At 43.5% G+C, this 25,543-nt stretch overlaps 1 protein-coding gene across 1 annotated transcript; it reads right to left on the bottom strand.

The window, feature by feature from the left end:
• Positions 1-265: 265 nt before the first annotated feature.
• On the bottom strand, positions 266-20,978 carry CCNI2 (cyclin I family member 2). Its single transcript, XM_063120695.1, has 7 exons — positions 20,664-20,978; positions 13,634-13,784; positions 12,986-13,120; positions 10,635-10,709; positions 7,531-7,671; positions 6,148-6,378; positions 266-5,170 (listed from the first exon to the last, which is right to left on the bottom strand). Exons 2-7 carry the CDS (start codon positions 13,745-13,747, stop codon positions 4,760-4,762), a joined length of 1,107 nt encoding a protein of 368 aa, XP_062976765.1. The 5' UTR covers positions 13,748-13,784; positions 20,664-20,978; the 3' UTR covers positions 266-4,759.
• Positions 20,979-25,543: the final 4,565 nt, after the last annotated feature.

Genomic DNA, 25,543 nt, shown 5'->3' on the forward strand with positions numbered 1-25,543 from the left:
GCTTTACTTCCACATGTGCCTTAAGATGCCACATATCCATAAGATATAACACAGGCACAATTTGTCAGATTGAGAGGACTTGCAGAAATCTGGTGGCAAAATTTCCAGCACCGTGATATGCAAGTTTACTCAGAAGGAAGATCCATTAAGTTCAATGGGACTTACTCCCAGGGACGCATGTGTTGGATTGTAGCCTTAGGCACACTTGCTCTTTTCCCGTTTGCAAATGTAAAAAAAAAAGAAGTCCAAATGTTAAAAACAAAAATCAAGTTAAAGATTTCAATTACGTTTTTATTTATGACAAAAAAAATTGGGGGAGGAGAAACACCCACCTTTTAAAATATAAAACAAAAGCAACCCATTTTGCCTACATGAAAAATACAAACAGTCAAGTCACAGTTTGTGATCAAAGAAAATGGCAGTGCTTTTGGTCCCACAACTGAAAAGCAAGATCAAGAACTGCTTGTTTCAAGCTCTCCCCTACAGACTAGGCATCCAGACATACGGAAAGACTCAAGCAGATTTTGCAGCCTAATATGCTGCATAATTTAAATTCCTGTGTTCCTAGCTTATTTGCTGTGTGTCAGCAGCTCTCATGCTGCCCTGCTGCCAAGGCACTGCTTTCAGTTCTTTAGAACTTAGCAGAACATTCACAGTTTGGTGAGAGGTGTTGGTAGCTTTCACGTTGCTGCTTCCCTGGTATATAACAACCCTTGTTGAAATGCGCACTGCCACATGGGTCTTCAGGGGGACTCTTCACACAACCATCAGGCATGCAGTTACCACAGGAAAAGTGCCTGAGAATGCTGTGTGTGGGAAACTGAATGGATGCATGCCCAGTGTCTGTCATATCAGCCTTCCTCAACCTGGTGCCCTGAAGATGTGTTGGACTGCAATTCTCAGACAGACACATGGTTACAAGTGATTTGGTTTTTTAAATAACACAGCAAACATTTGTCTCTTGAACATTTGTAGTGGTGTGTGCCTCTATCCAGCTGGCAGTAGGTTGAGAATCAGCACATCACCTATGGTATTCTATGGCTCCCGTGTTACACAGTCATCTTTGAAAGGTCCCTCTATTCATATTAAACATTACATGGATATTTTCACCTTGGTACATTTGGTACCATTTTGTAGATATCTAATGCACATGCACCATACTATTGGCCCTTCTAGCCCTATCATTAAGCAAAGTGGAATAGCCAACCTCAGGCTGCAGAGACATTGGTACCATTAGTGGACAGTGATTTATCGAATATTGAGTATGTTATTATTATTTTACTGTCAGAGTGGATGTATTTATATTTTCTGCTTCCAGTACCAGAGTGTGTTGGGCCATCTCTGACCCTATTTATTTTTAAGGTAGGCTCAACTGAGTTATACGAGACCAAACGTCATTAAGGATTTCATGCAAAACACAGCCAGCATCTCCATATCGATGTATTTATTACTTGATACATAGTTTTTTGGCATGAAACCACCAGTTGGCATGAACACAAAGAATTTGTATCTTGTGATAAATACATCTGTTCTGCAGTATTGTCAATGTGTGTGGGAAAACCGGCAGTGAAGGAGAAAGAGTGGGTGCACATCCAGCAATAATGGAGCTGCAATCCCACCCAATATCCTTTTTTTTCAAATGCTTGCTGAAATCTGCAACTCACACTGATCTACAGTTTCTGTGAGTATTGTGGGTGCTAGTTCAGTCTTCTCCAAACTGCCGTTTCCAGATGTGCAATACTACAGTTCCCAACCAGCAGGACCATTGGTCATGTTGGCTGGGGTGATGGAAGTTGTAGTCCAGCACATCTGGATGGCTCCAGCTTGGGAAGGCTGGCCTAGTCACAGGTAAGCTATTTTTGCTCTGTCCTACCCTGCAGCATTATACAGCTATAGCCAATTCGACTGTGCAACTCAGAACATGTGTGCTGTAACACCCTAACGTGGAGATGCTTCCTACAATGAAATCTCATCTGATAAATCAAGGTTTTGATCCACCATGGATGAGGCTGTGTATATATACTTTTTAAAACATCAAAATAATATGCTAAATAATAAATACTGCTTAAAGGAAAAGAAAGGAAAACTAAATTTTGTGATCTGTGTAAATTTATGAGGGGGAAAAAAGCGTATCTTTTCTCATTTTCCACAACTTATTCTGCTTTTGTTAGTCATTAGAAGGCCAATATGTTACCTGGGGGACTGAAACCTCTCCTTGGATCACTGAGAAATCCTGCTTTGGCCTCTTTGTTTCAGAGATTTTGCCAACTGGGGAAGGCTGTGTTCAAATCCCCACTTGGCTGCACAAGCTTACTGAGTGACCTTTGCCAATAACCACTTCTCTGCCTTACCTGCCTCACAGGACCACTGTGAGGATAAGCAGAGAAGCAACTGCATATGCTGCTCTGAGCTCTTTGAAGGAAAGGCAGGACAACTGATTCTATCATAGAAAGGTGCTAGGTATAAATATTTAAGACTCTAAGCTATAGAACTGTTATCTCCATCACGCAGTTCACCAGACATGGTCTCCTGGTAGAGCTTCAGTAAGACAGCTTTTATTGCCTGATGGGGATTAATGAGAACAAGAAGAGCCATGCTGAATGAGATCAAGTGTTCATCTTATCCAACATTCTGTTTACACAGTAGCCAACCCAGGTGCCTATGGGAAGCCCACATGAGTGCAAGCACATGCTCCTGTTCATGTTCCCCAGCAACTGATATGCAGAGGCTTACTGCCTCTGATACTGGAGATAACATGCAGCCATCCAAATTTGTGGCCATCACTACATGTTGTGGTAGTGAATTCCATAGTTTAACTATGCACTGTGTGAAGAAAGACTTATCTGTGTTGAGTCTTCCATGAATCAGCTTCATAGGATGATCCAAATTGCAGTATTACACTTTCTCTACACCGTGCATAATTTTGTATATCTTGTTCATGTTTCTCCTCATTTGCCTTTTTTCTAAGCTAAACAGTCCCAGGCATTGTAATCTTTCCTGGTAAGGGTGTTGCTCCATCCCCTTGATTCATTTCAGTTGCCCTTTTCTGCATTACATTTCCTGGATTACAAATACATGGGGAATGACAATCACAGTGCATGGTTTGTGGATTTGAGCTGAGTGGGTCACAGTTGCTGTAGGCATAGTTTGCATTGCTCCGTAGGGACTTGGAAGTGCTTAATTAAAACAGAAAGGAAACATTCTCAGAATGCTGATTTCTGCACCGTTCCAAAGATGTGTGGCATAAATAAAGTCTTCAATAATGGTACCATACTCAAAGACCATTTGCAAAAAATATTGCATCTCTACCTATTGATGACATAGGAAATGGAAAGTGCCAGAAGCCCCACTTTGATGCTGTGTAACAGTCATTCCTTTATAATGAAACTCGTTGAATGAAGCAGGCCTGGGTAGCAAGCTTATTTCACATGTCTCAACCCAGGGTTGCCCCATTCTTGAATTGAGGAATAAAGCACCAGATGATAGAGGACTTCACTATCATCTACTTGGTTGGATGAACTGTATATGATGCAAAGAGTGTACATGACCTTTGGGTGTGTGCCAGGCTTCTTTTTTCCCCTATCTGGTCCTATCTGACTTGACAGACCAGATTCACATCTGATTTAGCACAGCATTGCACTAAGAGAGCGACAGTTTACATGCATTAGAATTGTATGAATTCAACTAGAGATGAATGGGGGGAAATGACTTCTCAATTTTTGCAAGATCAATGTCCAAGACTACATTTTTCTGTTAATATATGAATAAGTTTTAAATGCTGCCTCCACTTTTTTAAGGTTACACTTAAATAACTTCTCCTGCAACCAATCTCTTTTCAAAGTGCAACTTTCTACTGACATCAACTTATTATAGAGAACTGGTGATGAAGTCAGAGATGTTGCATACTCCATTGTGAAGAAAAGTGCTAATGCATTAGGACAGCCTTCCTCAAGTGCCCTCCAGATGGGTTGGACTAGGACTCCCAGCATTCCTGATATTGGCTATGCTGGCTCGGGATGTTGAGAATTGAAGCCCAAAACATCTGGAAGACACCAGGTTCAGGAAGACTGGATTCAGAGTCTTCAGTAAGGTTCTATCCTGAAGTGTGCTGAACAATCCAGTTGTCTTTGACTTTGAAGTCAGCCATCAAACTGAGTAGTTCACTAAAGCTTGATTCTTGTGGCACAATTTTGTTATCACTTAAGCCCGACTCAGACCATTTAACAAGTGATGGTCTCTAGCTTGTAAGTGTCTAAACCAGGCCTCAAAATATCAGGCCCACAGACCCATGCAGCTCAGCTAGAAGGTTTGTTAACATGTCATTAGCCCTAACCATCCCTACAACTAATCTTGAGAACTCATCCCACAGCTCAATAATACAGAACAATTTAGAGTCTGCAGGAGAGAAAAAATAGTGTCTGAATAAAAACAAACACTGAAGCTAAGTGGAAATGCAGCAAACTCCCACTTCTTACTGGAATTGGGTTTGTTCTGTATTTCTAAGCACAGCACTAAGCTCAGTCTGCTGAATGTTGATCCCTGAGGTTTTTGTCTTTTGGCTGTTCATAGTTCGGGTCTGCATCTTTTTGATTTATATTGTGACCATACTTAAATGAAAGGAAGCATTTAAAAAGGTGCAGAGTTAGATGCTACAAAATAGGAAGCGCTCTTTAGGGGGGAAACCCCAGCTCTATTAACCTTTGAAATACTAGAAATGGTCTTTAGAGTCACCTGGTCCCTTGTCACTATGTAGGCCTCACTAGTTAAACTGAGGGGCAGGCTGTAATGGTGGACAAGCACTATTACTTTCCTCCTGCCCCTGATCATAATGAGTGCCCATCCTGCTGGTCCTCCCAGCTTCTGGCATCTCATCCTCATTGTACAGGTACTTGAATCCATCATAGAATTCATCAGTGAGCATGTTGCCTTCATGGGCTTTGACTCTGAAAAGTGTGGAAGCTGCTGACCCTGGCCAGCTCCCTCTGACTCGGGAGCTAATTTGCATTGCTTCCATCACTGTGGAATAACAGCAGCAGGATAACCTTTTGTCCAGGTGAGTTTGGATGTTTTGGCTTGCAGGGTTGAAAATATAGACAGCATTGGATGTTTGGAAGCCCAGGAGCTGCTGGTCCACAAGTTCTTTACAGTGGATGAACTGGGTGCTGTCAATCTGTAATGCAATATATAACAACACCATTTTTCTCTTGCTTAACAGCTGCCACCAGTATTCTTCAACTGATGTGTGATTACAAGCATGCTAAAGATGGAACATTTTATTTCTAGTATCTCTGACTCAACTAGTTTAATAAATTCATATAGCCAAGCCAAGTCTACCATGGGGGGATATGCATAATGTAGCCTATAATCCCTATTAGCCCTGGCCAAGACAGGCAATAGTGAGGGTTCTAACAGCTACTGTAGAGGTTGAAAGGGCAGGGAAAATTTAGCATGGAAAAAGAACTTGAATTGTGCTGGATCTGTCTCCTAAAGGAACTGGAGCACAGGGAACCAGAGACTAAGGCAAAGTGCAAAACTCTGTGCTATACTGTGTCCCACCTAACCCATGTGGTTTGATAATGCTGACCTTCAGAACAGTTGGTCCACTCCACCCACCCACCCTGCTCCTATTCTGCTCCACGGTAATTGGAGGGTTGCATTGGTGCCAAATCTAACCACTGTAGGCTTCTCTAGATCTTCATTTACACCTTGACTTGGTGAACTGGAGGTGGCCACCCAATATGAGGTCACATGAGACATCAACAGATTATACAGCTAAATGATGTGACAGGGCTGTGATAAATTCTCAACAGCTAGAACACTAGTGATTCTCTTGTTTTAGATGAGCATATCCAGGGTACATGCTGAGCACTCTTGAAAGTGTGACTTACATTAAGCACAATGTCATAACATCACATAATCCAATAATGGGCTTTGAATGGCTATTCTTCATCAGGACATTAACCCCCATTACACTAACGTGGAGTTTTGCACCCAGCAGAAATTGCATCCTAACAAAGACATGCAAGCACTCCTGAGAAGTACATTTTTTAAAACGTGCAACAGTTTTAAAGTATTTGTGATTCCCCCCTTTTTAAAATCTTTGTGTTGGCCTCAAATTTGTGCTGCAGAGGCCAACTTGACTCCTACCTGTGCTTTTTTTAGCAGATCAGTAATTACAGGAAACCAGTCAGGAGTCAACCTCTCCAACTCTAAGGTGATGATCACCAAAGCCAATGTGGAGCCTTTAAACTGCAATACTTGGTGGCATGCCATACAGTGCTGTAGCTGTTTGGTCAAGAATGCAACATGGCGGGAAGGATTCCTCTGAGGCAGCCCATTTAGTAGATGGGGCCACTTGGACATCACCATGGCATGGAACTGGAGAGAAGAGAAACATTTATTTATATTATAAATATATATATATATATATATATTTAAACACAAACACATATATATCTGGATATATATAAATATATTAAAAACAAAACAGAGGTCTACCGTGAACTTTGTACGTTTTCATATGTCATTGACCAGAAGTGCAAACTAATTCTTATTCATGGCAGGAAACCTCTTAAATTTTATTATTTTTGTGTACCACTGTTACCATTTGTGTCGTATTTGCCAAATATTGAAATGTTTAAGCTTATACTGAATGTAACTAATTCTGAATTCATTGCATTGTCGCAATCGTAAATTCAGAAGGTTTGACTTCTTATTTGTATAATTAAGAAATAGTGATATTCAAGCCAGCAAACAGAAGCAACAGAGGGTGAAAAAAAAAATCACTGGCAATGCTTGAAGCAGATTTAACACCATCTCATCATCCTGGTTGTGATAGGACATTTCCCCAAACAATCCTCATGCCAGGATGGACTAAGAATCCACCCTTTGCCATAAACAGATGAGCCTCGAGACATTGTCATATCACATGATTTTTGCCTTACTATATAGCACATGGTAACTTCTTAAAGGGGATTTTTCTTTCTATAAATGTTTAGCAAATAAGATGTGACTTAAGTGCCAGATCAGATGATCTATTTTGTCTAAAATGAGGGTGAAGTGTGTTTATACAGGGCGAGAGAGAGAAAAGACGGAAAAAGACAGCCGATCTGAGATGCCCTATTTGTGAAATGTAGCAAAAACTCTGAAAGCTTTTTATGTAAAGTATTAAGAGTGCAGATAGTTAGAAATATTTTTGCAGTGTGCATTTAAACCACCAACCAAAAAGGTCTCTATTGGTAAAGTATGAGTAACTCTTTTTAAAGGTTCATTTTAGTTGTCCTTTCAAAATGGGAATCTACATCGTTTGTAAATCAGACTGAACCATTTGGAATAGTGGGGTGTTGAAATGGAATTTCATGGTGATACACTTCAGAACACTTGCAGATAGATAAGAATATGTGGTCAGTGAGGCTAACTAGAATAGAATGTGTGTGCACCATTGCTGTTTTTTAGTCTTATTTGATACAAAACGAATAAATATTCTAGTCCACACTTTTGCAACAACAACAAAATATGTTTAATGCTTACAATGTTTAAGAAATCCATTGATGTTGCTGTGTAAAGATCCCAGTGAAGTTTATCAAGTATAATTCTTTCCATTCTCAAAATCTCAGCTGGAGAACATTTACAGCCACTCTGCACTGCAAGCTTCTTTACTGATGGTATTATCTGTTTTAAAACAAAAGAAAAAATAATAAATGAAGATCAATTCTTATGAAATTCTGTGTGATGGTGGTGGTTGGTCGTAGTGTGTGTACAATTAAAAAATGAAGTTGCCTTTTAGATTGTCTACCTGAGTAACAACTAAATGGTCCTTGAAATAATTCTTCTCTGAAATTAAAAATCCATGGTTATTTATTAAAGGGAAATAGGGTTTAATAAATCTAATTTGCCTCTGTACTGAATTCCCTTATGGGTAAGGCTAACTTCACTGAGATAATCCATATTGAGGATAAGGGTGAAAAGCAAAACTTGTCCTCAACTGTTTTATTTTGTGTTCTGAAGCATTAGCTAGCTTGTTTTTCTAAACCTATATACACCATCCTATCTATACACCAAATAAAGACATGGGCAAGATCTACACTACTGCTTTAAAATGGTTTATAACAGTAGTGACCACTGTTTGGGCCCAAGACACACTCCTTATAGAGTTTTCAAACCATTTTCAAAGTGTCATATCCTGCTTGGTGTAGATCTGGCCCAGGTTAAGATCCTTGAGAATTTTGATGGTCTTCTCCTGATCTTTACATGCCAGTTTTCACTAGATGCCTGATACCCAACTGCATTCTTGCTTCCACATTGATCACATCTGCATGTCATAAAATCAGACCTGGACACTAACACATGATGCTTTTAGAAAGGAAGCCATTATTTTATGGGCTGATTGACTGAACAATAGATCTTATAAGAACTTGCATCAATGTAATGTTGCAACTTGCACTATTTGCAAGTTTGCCAAGGATATCCTGGTGGGTCAATATTACTGCATCAGGAATCACCATCCACCAACAAATGCAACAAAGCAACAAGACACAATGAAAAATGGAGAGGGTGAGTATATGACACAGGCAGACTATGGCAAACTAGACACCATTCTTAAGAGTCCTTCCACCATTAAAGAGTCAACTGCATCAGACAAAAAGCAAAGGTATTTTTGCTGGCCATAAGAAATCCCACCCCAAATTCATATCAGTATAATCCTTTTATTAGGCCAAATGTAATATCACAAAATAGTGTGCAAGTGTTTTGAGTTTTCCATAATTCTTCATCAGGGAATATGGTAAAAAAAAGGAGGAGGTGGGTGGGGAGAAAAAGGCTGGGTTCAGATAATCAGTAGGGGAAATAACACAGCATCAATTGTTTCTCCTGACCCCGCATGTGCCAGTCGTGCAATCCTAATTACCTGCACTGTGTTGTCTGAACACAGCACAGGCATCGTGACTTTTCATGCACTCTACAATCCATACTGCAAGTCTTGGGTTCTAGAATGGATGCACTATGCGCCTGGTTCTGTTTGTCGTATTTCGGGCTGCGGGCTCTTTATCGGTCCTTCCTGGGAAACCAGCCAGCTTATGAGTCTTTTCCGGAAATGCAACCACCTACGATACTCCTGGATGCTAAGCAGCAAAAAGTTAACTCACAAGTCCAAGATGCCAAGTTGTCACAGTCCAGGTAGCAGAGAGTTATAGAAGACTAAAGTCCAGTCCGGGGCCAAAGTCGCAACAATACAAGGTCACGGAGCAGGCAGCGGAACTAGCAACCTCATGATGGTTGTTGCCAGTGTCGGATTGTTCCCCGATGCTTCCTTTTATGCTGGGCCTCTGTGTGGACCCACCTATCTCCAGCTGCAGCCTTCCATCTCAGACAGCTATTTAAGGTCAGCATTCACAGAGCTGCATTTCTGCAGTCACAGACCTTTCCTCACCGGCTGGTCTTGCTCTGCACGCCTCAATCTCCTTCTTTCCTGGGGGCTGGGTGGATGACTTACTTCTGGTTCAGAGTCTGCTTCACTGGAGACTGGAGGTGGAAGAGGATGGCCTTCACGAAGCTCTTCCGAGGGGCCTGCATTCTTCTCAGCTGCACGGCCCCTTTTCCCCTGTAATGCTGCGTCTGGCATGTCCTCAGAGGAAGGAGGGTCTAGAGCCTCTGGTAAGTCAGCTTCCTCCTCAGACAAAGATTCCTCAGGAGGGGCCATGACATGGAATGACAGGACAACCTGTAGCGTGGGTAATTCACATAATCCCGGTTGCATGACCAGCACATGTGGGGGTGAGGGAAACTATGCTGAGTTGTTTTCCTCGTTGATCGGCCAAATCCAGCCAAAGTGGATGATACTGAAGCCTTGGACTCTGCATTGTACCACAATTTTAAGATGGAATGTGGGAGGAGATAGCAGACATTCAAATTAGGCCCAGTATACTTAGCTGATCTGCCATTTTTTTTTTGCAAATATAAAATCCAGTTGTTTCATTTTCAAAGACAGAGGAAAAACCATTGTTTTCTTCATCCCTGCAGTCTTAGATGGGGCCGCTGCTCAGTAGTACAGCACATACTTAGCATGTATTAAGTCCCAGGTTCAATCCCTGCTATCTTCAAGTAGAACTAGGCATAAAATTCTGCCTGAAACTCTGAAGAGCCACTGCCATACATGTTGACAATATTAGGCTAGATGGACCAATGGTCTGATGTATAAGGCAGCTTCCTATGTTTAAGCCATCATATCACTGAGATGACTAAATGCAGGGTCCATGGCTTCAATATAAGTCAGCTTTTTTCCTCCCTGTTCCTCTGCCCCACTCCACCCGTGATGTTTACCATCTGGCCTGATGAAGAATTCTAGAGAACTCAAATGCTTGCCTCCTATTTGGTGATGACTCTGTCAGTGTAACCCTACACACCTGATGCATTGACCTCAGTGACTATAATGGGATTGCAACTGTCAAGCGGGCAAATTGAGACAGATGGGCTCCATTCCTCATGCAAGGGATGCCCTGTAACCCTAGTAACTTCCATAGTGGGTTATGCCATTGCAGTTACACCACATTTATAACAGCAGGGTTGACATCCTGTATGTCCCTCTTAATGTAAGACGGATCCCCCTGTTAGCTTATCATTTTGAAAACCAAACATACCTCATCTTCTTCATTGATTTTTGCAGCAAGCACCAGACAAGCTATTGCGATGCATCGTAGGTACTTTAACTGTGCCTGAAAGAGGTGGGGAAGAAGAGAATGGAGGATAAACTACTGAAAACTATATAAAGAAATATTACAGTTCATGCTTCTGAGCTGGTGTAGTCTAGTGCAGCAAGTAATAAGAGGGGCCTACCAGCAATTGGAATGTGGACATTCAGCAGCAGGCAACAGGGCAATGCAGAGAAGACAGGGCCAGCGAACACCCCCCTCCTCTTGCCCTCCTGTACTGTAATTCTAAGTGCGTGAGGGATGGAACAGCTAGATAGGACTACTGGTCACTAACCTAAATATATCATCATGAGGAAGCTAGTGGAGACAATGAGAGTAAAACAGCCTAAGGTGAAGCTCACAAACTATTGAGTGAGTTTGGAGGTGCAAGTTACATAGCCAAATCATATCAGGATGTGTGTTTGGTGGGAGGAGCGGGGAGAATGCATTTATATTGAATTGGAATGTGTTCAGAAGGTTTAAAGGACCTCCATAAAGGAGATAAATGGAAGCCATGGCTTGGATCCAGAATCGTTGCTCTGCCCGTGGAAGGATACCACTGGTAGAACAGAACTTCTGCACCCTCTCCTCCCTCAGTGCCCCTGCACCCTCCACATCTCCAGAATTCACACAGGGAGAGCAGGAGGCAGGAGAGGGCACCAAAGTCCTGTTCTGACAGCAGTATCCTTCCACTGGCAGAAGCACAATTCTAGATCCAGTCCCAGGCTACCATAACATTTTTTTTAAAATTCAGATTCTGTACTTGCTCTTGTTGAGTAAGTTTGAACATAATTATGGGCCATTTCTACACCTGCCTTTTTTCCAGGGATCATCCCGGGATCATCACTGTGCGTGCAAATGACACAAAGGGGATCCCGGGAGCAGGCAAGGACGATCCCTCTATTATCCGGGGATAATCCTTAGGTGTAGAAAGGGCCATGATCTCTGGAAATGTTATTGATCTGATTACATGTTATACTCAACTTTGCTGCTGCACAGAATTACTTTTCAAGATCTTTATGCATGAATCTGAGGTCATTAGGTTCAAAATGATGAAGAAGCAAGGCTTTAGGAGTTACAAGCAGTCTGATGTGGAGAAATTCTTGACTGTACTCGCCAACTATGTTCCAGAATTCCAGCACCGCTGCACATCCCAAGTAAAGGTGACTGAATATACTTTGGATGCACTCAGTGAAATATACCATTTGCTGAGGCCTTTGCATTGTGCTTCCTTTATATTTGTGTTGATTGATAAGGTGACAGAAGAGGTAAGGATATAATGCCAACCATCTTCTTCCAAAGATTCACCTGAGGCATTCTCCCATGCCCCTACTTTATGCACATGGCAATGTAATGCATTGGCACATTCCATCTTATGAAAGCAACATACATACATGTTTTGTTTCATTACACTTTCAAATGTCTGAGTAGGAGTGCAAGGTGTTGAGTACGTCTCTGCCCTAAGCCTTAGGGATCTTCTCAACCACATAATTACAGCATACAGTTATTTGCACTGACTTAATCCATGATTTAGGGTGCAATCCTGTAGGCTTCATCTCATTACTTGGAAGCCCCCAAATGTGGAGGCTTCCAAGATTCCTCTGCCCTGCTGGGCTGAAGCTGGCAGGATGGGAAGAGCGGTGAGGGCAATCTTTTCCTGCCCGTCCTGTCTTTGCTTTTTCACTAGACAGGCTTTCAGCCTGTCTTGCAAGAGTGCTTCAGAGGGGGAGGAACGGAGGCTGGAGGAGGTTCAAGATAAATCATATCCCAGCCCCTCTGGATCTCTGACTCTCCCTTCTGAACTCAGAGCTCTGTTTCTGACCTCTTAACTTTTCTCACTGATTTCAATGGGACCCAAGTCCAGCTAATGAAGACTGCAATCCTATGCACACTTTCTAGGCATTGAACACGGTGAGTCTTATTTCTGAGCAGATATTTATAGGATTGTACTGTGAGGTTGCGCTCCTATACACACCGGCTTGGGTAAAGATTTAAGCTGGACCAACTGCACTGGTGGAAGTGAACTCCCCCCCCCCATCCCTCCTTGCTGCAGCTACACAGAAAGTCAGGAGACCCTGCTGAATGGGCCATACTGTGTGGGAGAGTGAGGATCCTCCAAAACTGGGCAGCAGGAGGCTCCTGCCTCTCACAGAAGGCAAATCCTGGATCCAACCCATGCTCTAAGTCTAGATCTAACCCCCCAGAGATGACATGTGTGTGTGCATGTTGCAACCAAGTGGGATCTCCATTACACTTTCCATTAATTAAAAAATCAACAGAGAGGAGCCCAGGTTCCTCACCTTTACTGATGCTAGCAATCGGTTCAGAAAGCTGATCGCTAAGGCAAATGTTTCAGAGCAAAACAGAAACCGGGAGCTTAATTCTCCAATCCACACAACTGCTTTCTCATAATACAGTGGAGAGATGTCTGTGCCCTAAAATGGAAGAATGGAGTTTAAATTAATGAAATAATCATTTGGGATATCCAAGAGTTTAAAGATCATTGTTATGAGCAAGGATGGAAATGGATTTCAAATTCTTAGGTGCTGCATACTTTTTTGGGCATATGCCAAATAAAGCACATGAAATTTTGCTCCAACTTATAATTACTGGTTTTAATGGAGACATAATACTCTTTGCTAGGAATATATTTTTCAGACACCAGGCCTCCTCCACACAAGAGGAGGATGACAGGCAGGTGTAGCCAAAGAAATTGAGAACAGAGTTCTTCATTTTCACCCAGGCTGAGCCAATATCTATGTAAAACATTACTAAGTATATGCAAGCAGCATGTGGAAAGAATGTGTGGGTGCATGTGACAGCCTAATAATTACCAGTCTTAAGGTTGGGAAACACAAGTCTAGCAGGGCATAATTCTCATATGCATGTGGGTCTCAGACTGCATACATCATAGGTAGTCCTTTTATACGAAACCTGGAAAAGTATACCTTCAATGTGAAATCATGGAAGACTGGCACCTTCCAAATCTTGGCCTCTCTTGCTAAGGCATGCTCCAGTGCCAAGGCAAGTTTCTGGCTCTCCAAAGGTCCTGTGTACTTCATAGCTCTTACTGAATAGGCCTTGAAAGGAAACCACTACCTGCAACCGAAAAACCAAGAATTATTTGATTTCTAAATGATGGTCTCGTGTATATGTTCGGTCTGATGAGAAGGCACATGTTAGCCCAGAGACCCATTTAAATATATGAGTTAAGATACCAAGCAGCCTTCCCAAACCTGGGGCCTTCCAGATGTGTTGGACTACAACTCCCCATCATTCCCCAGCCAGCATGGCCATTGGCTGATGGAAATTGTAGCTCTAGAACACACCAGGTTGGGGAACACTACATTACCAGAATGCTATGACTATCAGACTACTGCAGAAGGCAAATCTTTTCTAGACAGGTCAGATTATATTTTATTGCCTTTGGGCTGGTGAGACATCCAGACAGACTGCCTCTGTTTTTTGCGTCCTGTTTTCACACCCTCTTGAGTGAGGCCCAGTGAATACATTACAGCCACCACGTGGAAGGTACTTTAAAGGTGCAATTCAGGGGGGGGGAACTCCTACAACTCCCAGCATACCTGAGTTAGCATGGCTGGCTAAGGCATACTGGGAGTTGTAGGCCTTATTTCTGTCTAAACATAGAATTGCACCCTAAATCACTTCACCTACTGCAGAAACCGTTTCCATGCAGCAAGCTGTTTGCATTCAGCAGCTCACACTGTGACGGAATGATTTCTGCTATGTCACCACAAAGCCCCTACCTGAAATAGAGAATGGTAATGTAGAGAAAACTGTTTGACCCACACAAGGAGCCGTGACACAGAAACAGTGTTATTATTTAACTCTCCTAAACCAGTGGGATCACTGTGGACCCAAGCAACTGTTCCAAATATTTGCAAAACATTTTAGTAAACTTAAACAATTTCACACCCCAAGTATTCCTCAACAGTTATGGGATCGGTTGTCCTGTGGTGTTTTATGAGCTACCAGGGGTTTGGTTTACTTGATAGAAATTAATGGTAAGGTAAAACTAGCAAATACCTAATATAACTAGACTCTATTCTGTCCCCAGCAACTTCCCAGAATAGGGTAAGAGAAATACCTTAGCATTTCACCTGACTCATACATTTAGTGGTTACTTATTTATTTGTGAGTATTTCTAAACCACTTACATCTAAAGATTTCTAAGCAGTGCACAAAATTCATAGAAACAAAAAAACAAAGACCAATACATAGAATAGATAATATCTATATAAGATGCTGGAATGCCCAACAGAGGCTGCATAAACAGATGGGTCATCAAACATCCACTAACACGTGTTGGTGCATACCTAATGTGAGGAGGAAGATTATTCCACAGTTATACCACTTCAAGAGCACTTGAGTATTCCCACCCCCACCTGCTTTTGTAATTTTTTCTTGTACATGCCTGTGTGTCCAAAACTCATTACTTACTTGTCCATTGGCCCACAGGAGGAAGTTTTACCTCAGGGCAGATTTCCACAATCATTTCAGGGCAGTAGGCAGGGCCGATGCCAGGCTTTTTTGCACCCTAGGCAAGGTGAGCTGCTTTCACCACCACCCCATATCCCCCCACACACACACACGCTCCACGCGGCCCGCTCACCCCGGGGCCAGATCCAGCCCGATCCAGCTCGATCCAGCCCGAGGCGAGCGAGCTGGGCAGCAGGAGCGCTAAGCGCGGCGCTCAACTCCTCTAGCCGCCCGGACACGGCGGTGGCGGAGTTTCATTGAGGGGCGTCGAGGCGGGCTGCTGCCCTTCGCCTCTGTCCTCTGGGTTGGAGCGGCAAGCAGGAGGCTGGCCACATGGCCGGGCAGAGGGAAGGGCGGGCAGCGGGGGGGGGAGAGGAAGGGCGGGGAGGAGGCGCCGGCAATCACGCCAGGCGAAGGAGCCGCCGGCGCTGAGCAGGTAAGCGGCGCGCTGCGGGCTGTCACCCCTCTCTGCCAGGCAGCTCCACGTTCTGATGTCCAGCGCGCGCCGGAAGTCAGAACGTGGAGCTGTTCCTTCCCCCCCCCCAGCGTCCCGGCTTGGGTTTGGCTGGGAGCCCCCAACCAAAGCCAAGCTGGGAAGCTGGGGGAGGGCGGTCAGACAGCTCCATGTTCTGACATCCGGCGCGCGCCGGATGTCAGAACGTGGAGCTGCCCGCCCCCGCCCCCCTAGTGGCCCAGGTTAGCTTTGGCTGCTGGGTGGGTGCCCAGCTGAAGCCAAGCCAGGGACACTGGGGAGCAGGGTGAACGGCGCACCCGGAAGCTGCCCTCACTCGGCCAGAGCGGCTCTAGGAGTGGGAGGGCGACTTCCGGGGGCGCCGAACTTGGCGCTCTAGGTGGCCGCCTAACTGGCCTTTATGGAAGTGCCGGCCCTGGCAGTAGGAACACTTGAGATTTTGAGGAAGTCTTGAGTGCTGTTACAAATTGCTGCCATGGTGGATGCAGCCAGTCACAAAACATCCATTTCACAGAAAGACAAACTCGTGAGGTTAAAAGACAACTCGCCTGACCACAAGGCAGAGGTGGGGCCTGAGCCTTAAAACATAAACCCACACATTTGAAACCACAGTTCACCCTTTCCTTCAGGACCCTCCTCCCTAGTAACTCACTCTCTCAGCCGGGCCCCTAGTCAGGTATCAGGGGGAGGTCTCACCCCCCTATTTTTTTTTACAAACAAATAATTAAAAAAAACTGTTTACAATTTTGTCTTTAAAAGCCCTGCAAACTAGATGACCCCCCCTACTTTTTTGGAGTCTCCTCCAGAACGTTTAAATCGGTACAGACCTACCCCTCTCACACTCCTAGCACACATGATCCATTCATTCCAGTCATTCTTTCACATCTTTCTTTTAGGATCACCCACACAACACCCCCGCTCTCTCTCTCTCTCTCTCTCTCTCACTCACACACCACCACCACACCCAAAATACACACAGAGAAACTCCCCTCCTCATTTTCTCCCCGATTTAACCCCCTCCCCAGGTCAGATTGCCCTGCAGGCTTCTCCAACACCTCCTTTTCTCTGCAGCCTTTCCCACCCCAGCTACTCTGCTTTCCCCCGAGTCACCTCCAACCTTCCCCACTTCATCCTTCCCCCTGGTCAGGTTGCCCCAGCCCTTCTCTGGTTGTCCATTGCTCTCCCCAAGTCTCCCCATTACTAGGTTGCAGTGACAGGGCCTCTTCCTTCTTTTTCTAGGTAGCCACAAAAAGCAAAGCTTCTAGCCATCCCCCACCTTTACTTCCTAAGAATGCCTCTAGGTCCATGTGGAGCCCAGAGGCTTTCTGGGTTATAAAGATGGTGGATTGCTGGAGGCCAGCACTTTGCTTTGAAGTGCTCCCAGCTACCCCCTCCCAAAAAGTGTAAACATCTCAGGTATGGTGAATACTTCCTAAACACCAAAGGAAGTGTCCAAAGGTACAGTGCTGAGCTTCATCCTGTCACAGGCTGGCTTTACCTTGATATAGCAGTTAACATTCTCATCGTGCAAATTGAATTCTTATTTTTAATGTTCTCTTTGGAGGAGGGGGAGGTAACTGGGATACATTGGACACCTTCCATTATTTACTATGAGTCCAGTATTTCACCTAAGCACTTTGGGTTTCTGTTTTGTTTTCTCTTCTGCTATGAGTCCAGTATTTCACCTATGCATTTTCCATTCACTTTGCCTTGAAGCCAGTTGTGTCCCTCTGCTTGTGGAAGCAAGTGGAGGCTTCCAGTGGAGGCTTCCATGAATGGAAAGGGGAAGGAAGCCATAGGTACAAATCCCCCTTCTCCTGCAGACCCTGTACCAACTCCAATGAAGTTCCAAAGGGTCCCACATTTAAATCTATTTAAATTGGGCAGTGTGTGCTCCCCTTGTCCAGTTGTGAGCATTGCCTTTGATTAAAGAAGCCTTCCCCAATCTGGTGCCTTCCAGAAGTGCTAGACTACAGATCACATCCTCCTCAGCCAGCATGGCTAGTGATGGGAGCTGTAGTCTATGACATTTGGAAGACAGTAGATTGGGGAGGGCTGCATTAAAGGAAGGAGCAGTCCATTTGTTCTGCAGCAAGGCTATCCACCCACCCACCCATCCCACAAAGCAAAACTTCTTCTGTTCTTTATTATGTTTACACAAGCTACTAAAACAGGATTGGGACCAATGCACTAGAGCAGCATGGGGGGGGGGAATAAGTCCAGAAATAATCACCTGTACACTCAGCCTGTCCACTGCTTTCCTCATGTAAGTATGTCATCCTCCCCCCTCAGCAAGCTCTTGCACTGCTTGAAATCCCACATTTATTGATCACCCACAAACCTATCAAAACGTTATTGTGTGCTGAAATGACCACATGATCTGTAACAGGGGAAAGGAGGCCAATCAAACACATTGTCCGATCAATCATAATCCATTTTTAATATTGTCTTAATTCATACTGCCAGTTGAATATAGGAATATGTACACATGATTGACACAAAGATTTATTGATCTACATTCAAATATAGAAAGTATTTTTTAAAAATGAAATCATGACAACAGAGGGTAGGTGCATAACATGCTGCAACATCTCACTCACAGACTGATCTAGCAGCTCTCCTGGATGGGTGAGTATTTAATAGTGGTGATAAGGTTTTCAACATTCTGGACAATTCATAGCTTTCTGTGTGTGGGATCCCTTTATGAAGTTCTAATGCATGGGGCATCTTTTATATTGCAACATCATATTCTACACCATGGCTATGGTCCTCCAGATGTTGCTAGACTCCAGTTTCTATCAGCCCCAACCAGCATGTCCAATGATGAGAGTTGTAGTCTGGCAATATTTGGAGGGTTCCCCCGCCCTGCCCCGACATACAGTAATAAGACTTCCGGCCTAAAATCCTTCACATAGTACAATAGTGAAAGATTAGATGTCATACATGTTGGGATTCCCCTCAGAACAACAGGTCGGAACTCTTCGTCTAGACAGATGAAAGAAGAAAAGTAAGCAGCAATGATGTCATGCACAGAGCCACATGCCCTATGCCATGCACCTGTGGAATCCTGTCTGAGAAAGCAAGTTCTGGATCAAGAAACAGAAGAGACAAGGTGTATTTCCCCATTTCAAGAGAGAGAAGGTAGGTGGAAAGGCCATCTCAGGAGAAGGACATCTGAGCAGGTGAAGACATGGAATGAGAACTAAAAGCGTTTTGAAATCCATTTGTACAATACTTGTACAATAACTGCAATCACAGCAACCAGAATGTCCCTGTGATGGTTTTAGGACTACATATTATCAGGTTTTGTATTGTGTCGCACACTTTCTACTTTACAATCAATCTCTGAACATAATGTTTGTTTCTGGAGCACTACATCCCAAATACGTGTGTGTGTGTGTGCGCTTGTGCAAGCAATTCATCAGTTCCTTCCTGTTTACACTAGGCAGGAGCCTGAAGTCACTCTGCCTACATTTCTGCTCACGCTTCAGACCTGTTTATAATATAAACATTGACACTTTGGATGAAGTCTTTAGTCTGTTCTTTCAAAGTAGTTCCATTGATAACTATGGAGCTATGCTCTGCAAAGTCCCAGTCCAATTTCAGCTAGATTCAAAGGGCAATACTCATATTTCACACGGTACTGTGAATACATCACAGTAAACATGTTTCGTGTGAAAGACTGAAAACATATGTACCCAAGCATTTAGGACCCAGCAGCGGCCAGGGAATCATGATAGTCTGTGATCCTTGCCATGTGTCCACTATCTCCACTTTGCACTTTCAGTGCTTCAAACACTGATGTACACATAACGCTACATACAGTGTGCATTGGCTCACTATAGCTACCCCAAAACCATAAGGCTAGCAACCTAATCAGAGATGCCCAAAATCACTATTCATGCCAAATCAACCATCCTCAAATCTGAGACTATAAAACCAGGTGACACAGCAAGACTAAAGAATTAACTTCTTTACCACACTTGATAAGGCACTTGGGTCGACTCCTGGAATAATACCATGAAGTGGTGTATTGCCCAGGCTGTGGAACTGATCCTAGGAGTTAACAGGTTACAAGCTGTTAGCACCTAGGTGTGGATAGCATTGTGACGCTGTCCACTGCCAAAATGGGCCATACAAGAACCTTCTTTCCTCATGCAGAGAGGCTCTCCTGGTGCCTACCTTCATGTCCTTTCAGCACCAGGTGCTGACATTTAAATTCTCCTAGGCTTTTTAATCCTCTGCAAATGGCTCTTGATGCTGTTCTGTTTGTTTTGTTTCTGCCAAGTGACTTTTATGCTGCTCTTTTAAATGGCGACTTTTAATGTTTTTGTTCTCATTTTCTTTTATTGCAGATTGTTATCATTATTATTGTAAACTGGCTTGGAAGCTTTGTTGAAAGACTGGGTTTAAATCCCACAAATATATAATAAATAAATAAAGCCAGACATGGGCTTTTGCAAAAACACACACACCAAAAAACTGCACTCCGTACAGGTAGTGCTCTTCATAACTTAGGCAGGGTGTGGGGGAAATGCATGCTTTGAGACTTCTAGGCTAAATAAATATTTAAAAAGTAAGGTATGAAGTGGCTCTGAGTAACACTGTTGCTGCGTACATCCTGTGTAAAGGTTTCAAAAAATGACTTGCACAAGAGAAAGAATGCGGGAAAGCGCAGGTCGCCCGAGCAGACAGCCGAACCACGGAGTTCCTTCCGTGTTCATGAAAGCAAACAACAGGACGTAAAACACGTGACCTCGATCATCTGAGCGGCTGGCACTTCTTAAAGAAAGAAAGTCAATAACAAACCCGATCCGCTTTAGGAAAGCGCACTCCAGGCCTAGGAAAGAAGGGGGAAGAGCTCAACCGCATCACGGGCAAAGTGTCATCCCCAGGATCGGGGAAGGGTCACATCCGGCGACGTCCGACAACGATCCTCTTCACACACACCCCAGCCCCAGCCCCAGCCCCAGCCCCACACAACCTCGTCTCGGGTGGGCTCTTACCTCCCTGGACCGGCCTGTCAAGACATTAGGGAGTCCAGCTGCTACGGGGGCGCTCTGCCTGGGACGCCGTGGTCGTCTCTCTCATGCTGTTGGGCTCCACTTCACTGGCAAAGGTGCGATCGGTGGAGAGGAAGAGGAGGAGGCGTCTCCGCCCGCCATCCTTGCCGCTGTGAAGTTGATGGTGGTCACTTTTCAGTTTCTAAACTCAGAGTGTGCATAGCCAGGACTTCTGGCTCCTGAACCCAGGGGAAAAGAACCAGAACAAACCGTGTCGCCTGCAGAGCGGCAGCTCCGCCGTTTCCAGGCGCCCTTCCCCAGAACGCCACGGCTGTGGGGACAAGCCTTCGAGGGCGGGTCCAATCCGCACCAGGCTCCGCCTTTTGCTTGGGGGTTGTTCTCGCTCTCTCTTTCTCTGCCTTCCCACTGTTGAATCTTGGGGGGATGCTCAGAGCCAGCAGCAGAGGGCTAGCTAGCCAGCTACGTGACACACTGCATGTACCTACCGGGCTGTGTGCGGGGCGGAATGAATGGAGGGCGGGCGAGAGAGACGAATTTACCCCCACTGCTGCTTTAGAATTTACCCTTCCGCCGACTGAATTCTGAATTCTTCCTTCTCCCGCATCATCTCTGCGGGCCCACCCTTCTGGGGGAATCACTAGTGTGTCCTCCTGCCTGAGTAATGTCTCTGGAACGGCCCTACCCCGACGTCAACAGTAACACCATGACCTGTTTTGTTTGGGCAGTTCTTGGAAGCGAAGAGCCCGCGATCTATCAACTCTCTGTCTGAAAACACAAGCTGATCGGTCAAACGAATGGATGTGGGAATTCACTAGCAGCCATAAACCATAGCTAGAATTTTCTTCCCCCTGGGTACCAGAATAGGATGGCCACTTGTGATTCACCCCAAAAGAGGAACTACGTCTCACACTCACACTCACACACACACACACACACACACACACCCAAAAAGAGGGCAGTGGTTTGCATAATATTTGTTTGTTAATTTATATGTACCAGTGCAAATTTGGCCATGTTAATTTATATGTACCAGTGCAAATTTCAATTATAATTGAAATAGAAATACAATACATTTGTGGAAGACTGTGACTGGTTAACCTATGTGCCTTGCTCTGTCTGCTGCCCAGGTGCTGTTGACTGGCAACTTCAAGGCCCAGTTCTCCAGATGGTTCTTTCTCTTTAAACCATACTTGAAGACAGCCCTTCAAATGGAGGACTGTCTTCTGGCAGTCTTCAAACAGAAGACTGTCCTCTATAAAAGAGGCCACACGGTCACCCTAAGCCAGAACCTCTGAGTTTTTATTCAAACTGGTTTGGGGTGGCACTTTAATAAGCAGAATAAGTAACATTGTTACCTGCCTAAGGCCTTTGGGATGAGGCACACTATACATCTAAATAAATAAATCTAAATAACCAGGTATAGACAGTATAATGTTAGACCTTCATTTTGTAAGTAAATTGTCACACACTGATTACATGGGAGTTTGTGAATAATTAGCTTTTATGACCAGCACACTTGATTATCCGCCCCCAAAAGTTGACTATAATCCCTGCAATAATGAAGAGTGATATTTTCTCATCTCAGCACCTTGAAAAATCATGTATGCCATGCATTCCCGACAGCACCCTTCCCCAACCTGGCACTCTTAAGTCGTGCTGGACTACAGTTCCCATCATCCCCAGCCAGTATGAAGATGATGAGAATTGTGATTCAACACAACTGGAGGGTGTCAGATTGGAGAAGGCTGCTTTACAGAATGGAGCATAGCCAGAGAGGCTACTTGAATAATCTGAGACTATTGCTAAGGCTGTGTCCTCCCCCTGCCCCACTCTTTCCCTCAGGTAATAAGGTCGAGCAGAGCAAGGGAGGGCTACCATGTGTTTCTTCTTATCTCCTAACATAAGGGAAAGTTATTAGTCTTCTTATCTTCTAACATAAGGGAAAGTCCTGCTTAAAGTTTCCTGCTATCCAGGAAGGGAGATCACTAAGCGACAGGCCTTTTGAGTTGTGGCCTCAATATTTATTTATTTATTTATTTATTTATTACATTTCTATACCACCCAATAGCCGGAGCTCTCTGGGCGGTTCACAAAAATGAAAAACATTCAAAGTATAAAACAACAGTATAAAACCATAATATAAAATACAATATAAAAGCTCAACCAGATAAAAACAGCAGCAATACAAAATTACAAATATTGCAATTCCTTATGCAGGCCTGAGCCCAACCTTCAGGAAGCTGTGCAGTTACTAGGAATGCATTTAGGGTATTTTATTTGATTGTGTGTGTGGTGTGTCTTTTAAATGAAATCTTGCTTTTGACTTGTTTAGTATTTGTGTTTCATTGATCTAATTTCTACTAAGGATGATCTCATCTTGCATAAACCTGCCCGCCCACTCAATATTTTTTTTTTTGGTCCTCCTCCATCCTTATTTATTCAATAAGAATGGATTTGGAATCACTGCCTCTTTTCCTTTTCAATATGGAGGCAAAACAAACAGGAACCGTAGTGGTTAAATCTCTCTTGAAGTGCATCTTACAAAAGTGAAATAGTTCACTGCTGAAGTTAATATAGAAATCATCTGCTGCTGGAATTTAAAGTAAAAATGGATCACAAGATTTACATGGAATCCAGACAAAACAAAGGTTTACAACCCTAAGTATGCTATTTGGGAAGAAATTCCATTAAAATCGGTAACACACATTTTACTGAATTTCCTCTCCAGATACGTGTACAAACGTACACATGTTGAGATACACCTTTCTAAGAGACCTCTGAATTTTGTTTGAGATATAACAAAAAGTCTTGGCAGAGGTGACCCAATGATACACACCCAGAGATCTCTTTGAAAACAGGGAGATTTTATTGGACACACAAGAATAAAAAATAGACACAAAGATTGCTCTTTGGGATTAGCTGGGCACTATGTGGACTTAGGAATGATGGTGATCAGTTGATGCATTATGAACAATAATAATAATTATTATAATTTATTTCTTACCCGCCTCTCCAATTGGATTGAGGTGGGGAACAACAAGCATAAAATACATAAAATACTGATTAAAAACATGGTATACACTGTTTAAAAACATTCTAAAATTCTACTGGATAGGCCTGCCAGAAGAAATCAGTCTTGATATACATATTAAGCGAAAGGCAAAATGAATAGCATATATATCCATGCACCAACTGGTGGAGAAATTAACTCAGAGACCTGTTCAGCAGCCAAACTGAAGGCTGCAGGGCGTAGAAGACTAGGCCACAGACATTTGCAAAAAGTCCGGGTTGGACTAGTTCTGAGGGAGTTGCAAAGGTTGTGGCTAAGCAAATTGTAAGCTCTAAAGATAGAGAAGAAGGCTAAAGGAGGTGTGACTGCAAGAGTGAGGAGTGTGGAAATGCTCACAGAGGCTTGTCTTTACCAGCTAGTCCTTGTGCACAGTCACAGTGATAAAAGGGGAGGGCAGGACTTGGGTTACCTATACCCAACTCCAATTTCCAGCACCTTGTGCTCTATTCACTTTCTCATGTTTCCTTCAGCAATCTTCCTTGTGGACTATTTCCATTTCATCAAATACTACAATGGGACAAAAAGGCTTTGGGTCCAACGAGGACAATAAAACAAAAGAGGGGAGAAGACTTGTGCAGAGTCAATATTGGTTTTGGATCACAAGACAAAAGTTCAAACAAATTCTGAAGGAACTATCCAAGGTTCTGAACTCATCTTGGGGACATTGATCAGCACTTTGGATGGCTCCTTTAGTGTTCTGACTGAAACCCAGAACGGATTCACTGCCCTACTGAAATAGGAGTCACCAGCCCCTACTGAGATCACGATTACTTGTTGCTAAAGCCATCAGGGGTCTAAAAAGAACTACCTTAGGAAAGGCAAAATGTAATCAAAATAGTGCTGTGCTGAAATCAAGGTCCTTAAGTTTGGGGAGGTCTCCATCCAACTACTGTAGTTATCAATAATTATGTTGCACATGAAGGGATGTCACTCTGTGGCTGGGGAGTATGCATAACAAAATTCCTGATCACTGTGCCCAATCTAATAATGGGGCACTTAATTGAGGTGCATGACCAAGCCCTGATGCCTTCCTAGCAAAAATCACTTGCTAAATACTTTACCATTCAGTTGATCCCATAAGTTCTCCATGCCTTGATTTACTCTGTGTTATGCTGAATTTCTTAAAGTGGCTGCATCATATTTTGGCAAATACTGGGGATGAGACGTCTGTACATGCTCTGGGCCAAGCAGCTCACCAACAAAGTTCTAAGAAATTGTGTTTAGGACTGTGATGTAAATGAACAAATTGAACATGGTTAGAATAGATCACCCAGGCATTGATCACAGCTGGCAATGTAAAAGCACAATCTAGGGCAAGTTAAACACTTTTCCATCCTATTGTATTACCTGAAAGAGATGTGTAGTGCAATTGTATACATGTCCGCTTGGAAGTAATTCCCATTGAATTCAATGGAGGTTCCTACTACGTATATGGGTATAGGATTGCAGACCTACACTGCAATTGGATGCATGCTTACTCAAAAGAAACAACTTCCATTGAGTTCAGTGGGGCCTACTCCCAGGTGACAGGGGATAGGATTGCAGCCTTAAGCTTGTAAAATCAATGGGACATAAAGGTGGTTAACTTTGGGTCTACTGAATACTGTCAGTGTTGCTATCCTTCCCGTACATCACTAGCCATATATCACTAATTTGTTGTCTCAAAAAAATAAATAAATAAAAAATAAACATACCTACTTGCTACATTTTTGGTACTTTTGTTTGTTCTTGACATTTTAGAATGCAGCTGTCCAATAATTCTTACACCTGAAAACAATTTAAAAATAAAATT

This window comes from Elgaria multicarinata, chromosome 3 (assembly GCF_023053635.1).
Source record: "Elgaria multicarinata webbii isolate HBS135686 ecotype San Diego chromosome 3, rElgMul1.1.pri, whole genome shotgun sequence".
In the NCBI taxonomy this organism is placed as follows: Eukaryota; Metazoa; Chordata; class Lepidosauria; order Squamata; family Anguidae; genus Elgaria; species Elgaria multicarinata.

What these genes read in the sequence shown, in the direction of transcription:
- CCNI2 (XM_063120695.1), bottom strand. Translation starts at nt 13,747, where the DNA reads ATGAAGTACACAGGACCTTTGGAGAGCCAGAAACTTGCCTTGGCACTG. An exon ending in TCCATGATTTCACATTGAAG is followed by an intron (nt 13,121 to 13,633) that starts GTATACTTTTCC and finishes CTTCCATTTTAG; the next exon opens with GGCACAGACATCTCTCCACT. An exon ending in ATCTGCTAAAAAAAGCACAG is followed by an intron (nt 5,171 to 6,147) that starts GTAGGAGTCAAG and finishes ATTGCATTACAG; the next exon opens with ATTGACAGCACCCAGTTCAT.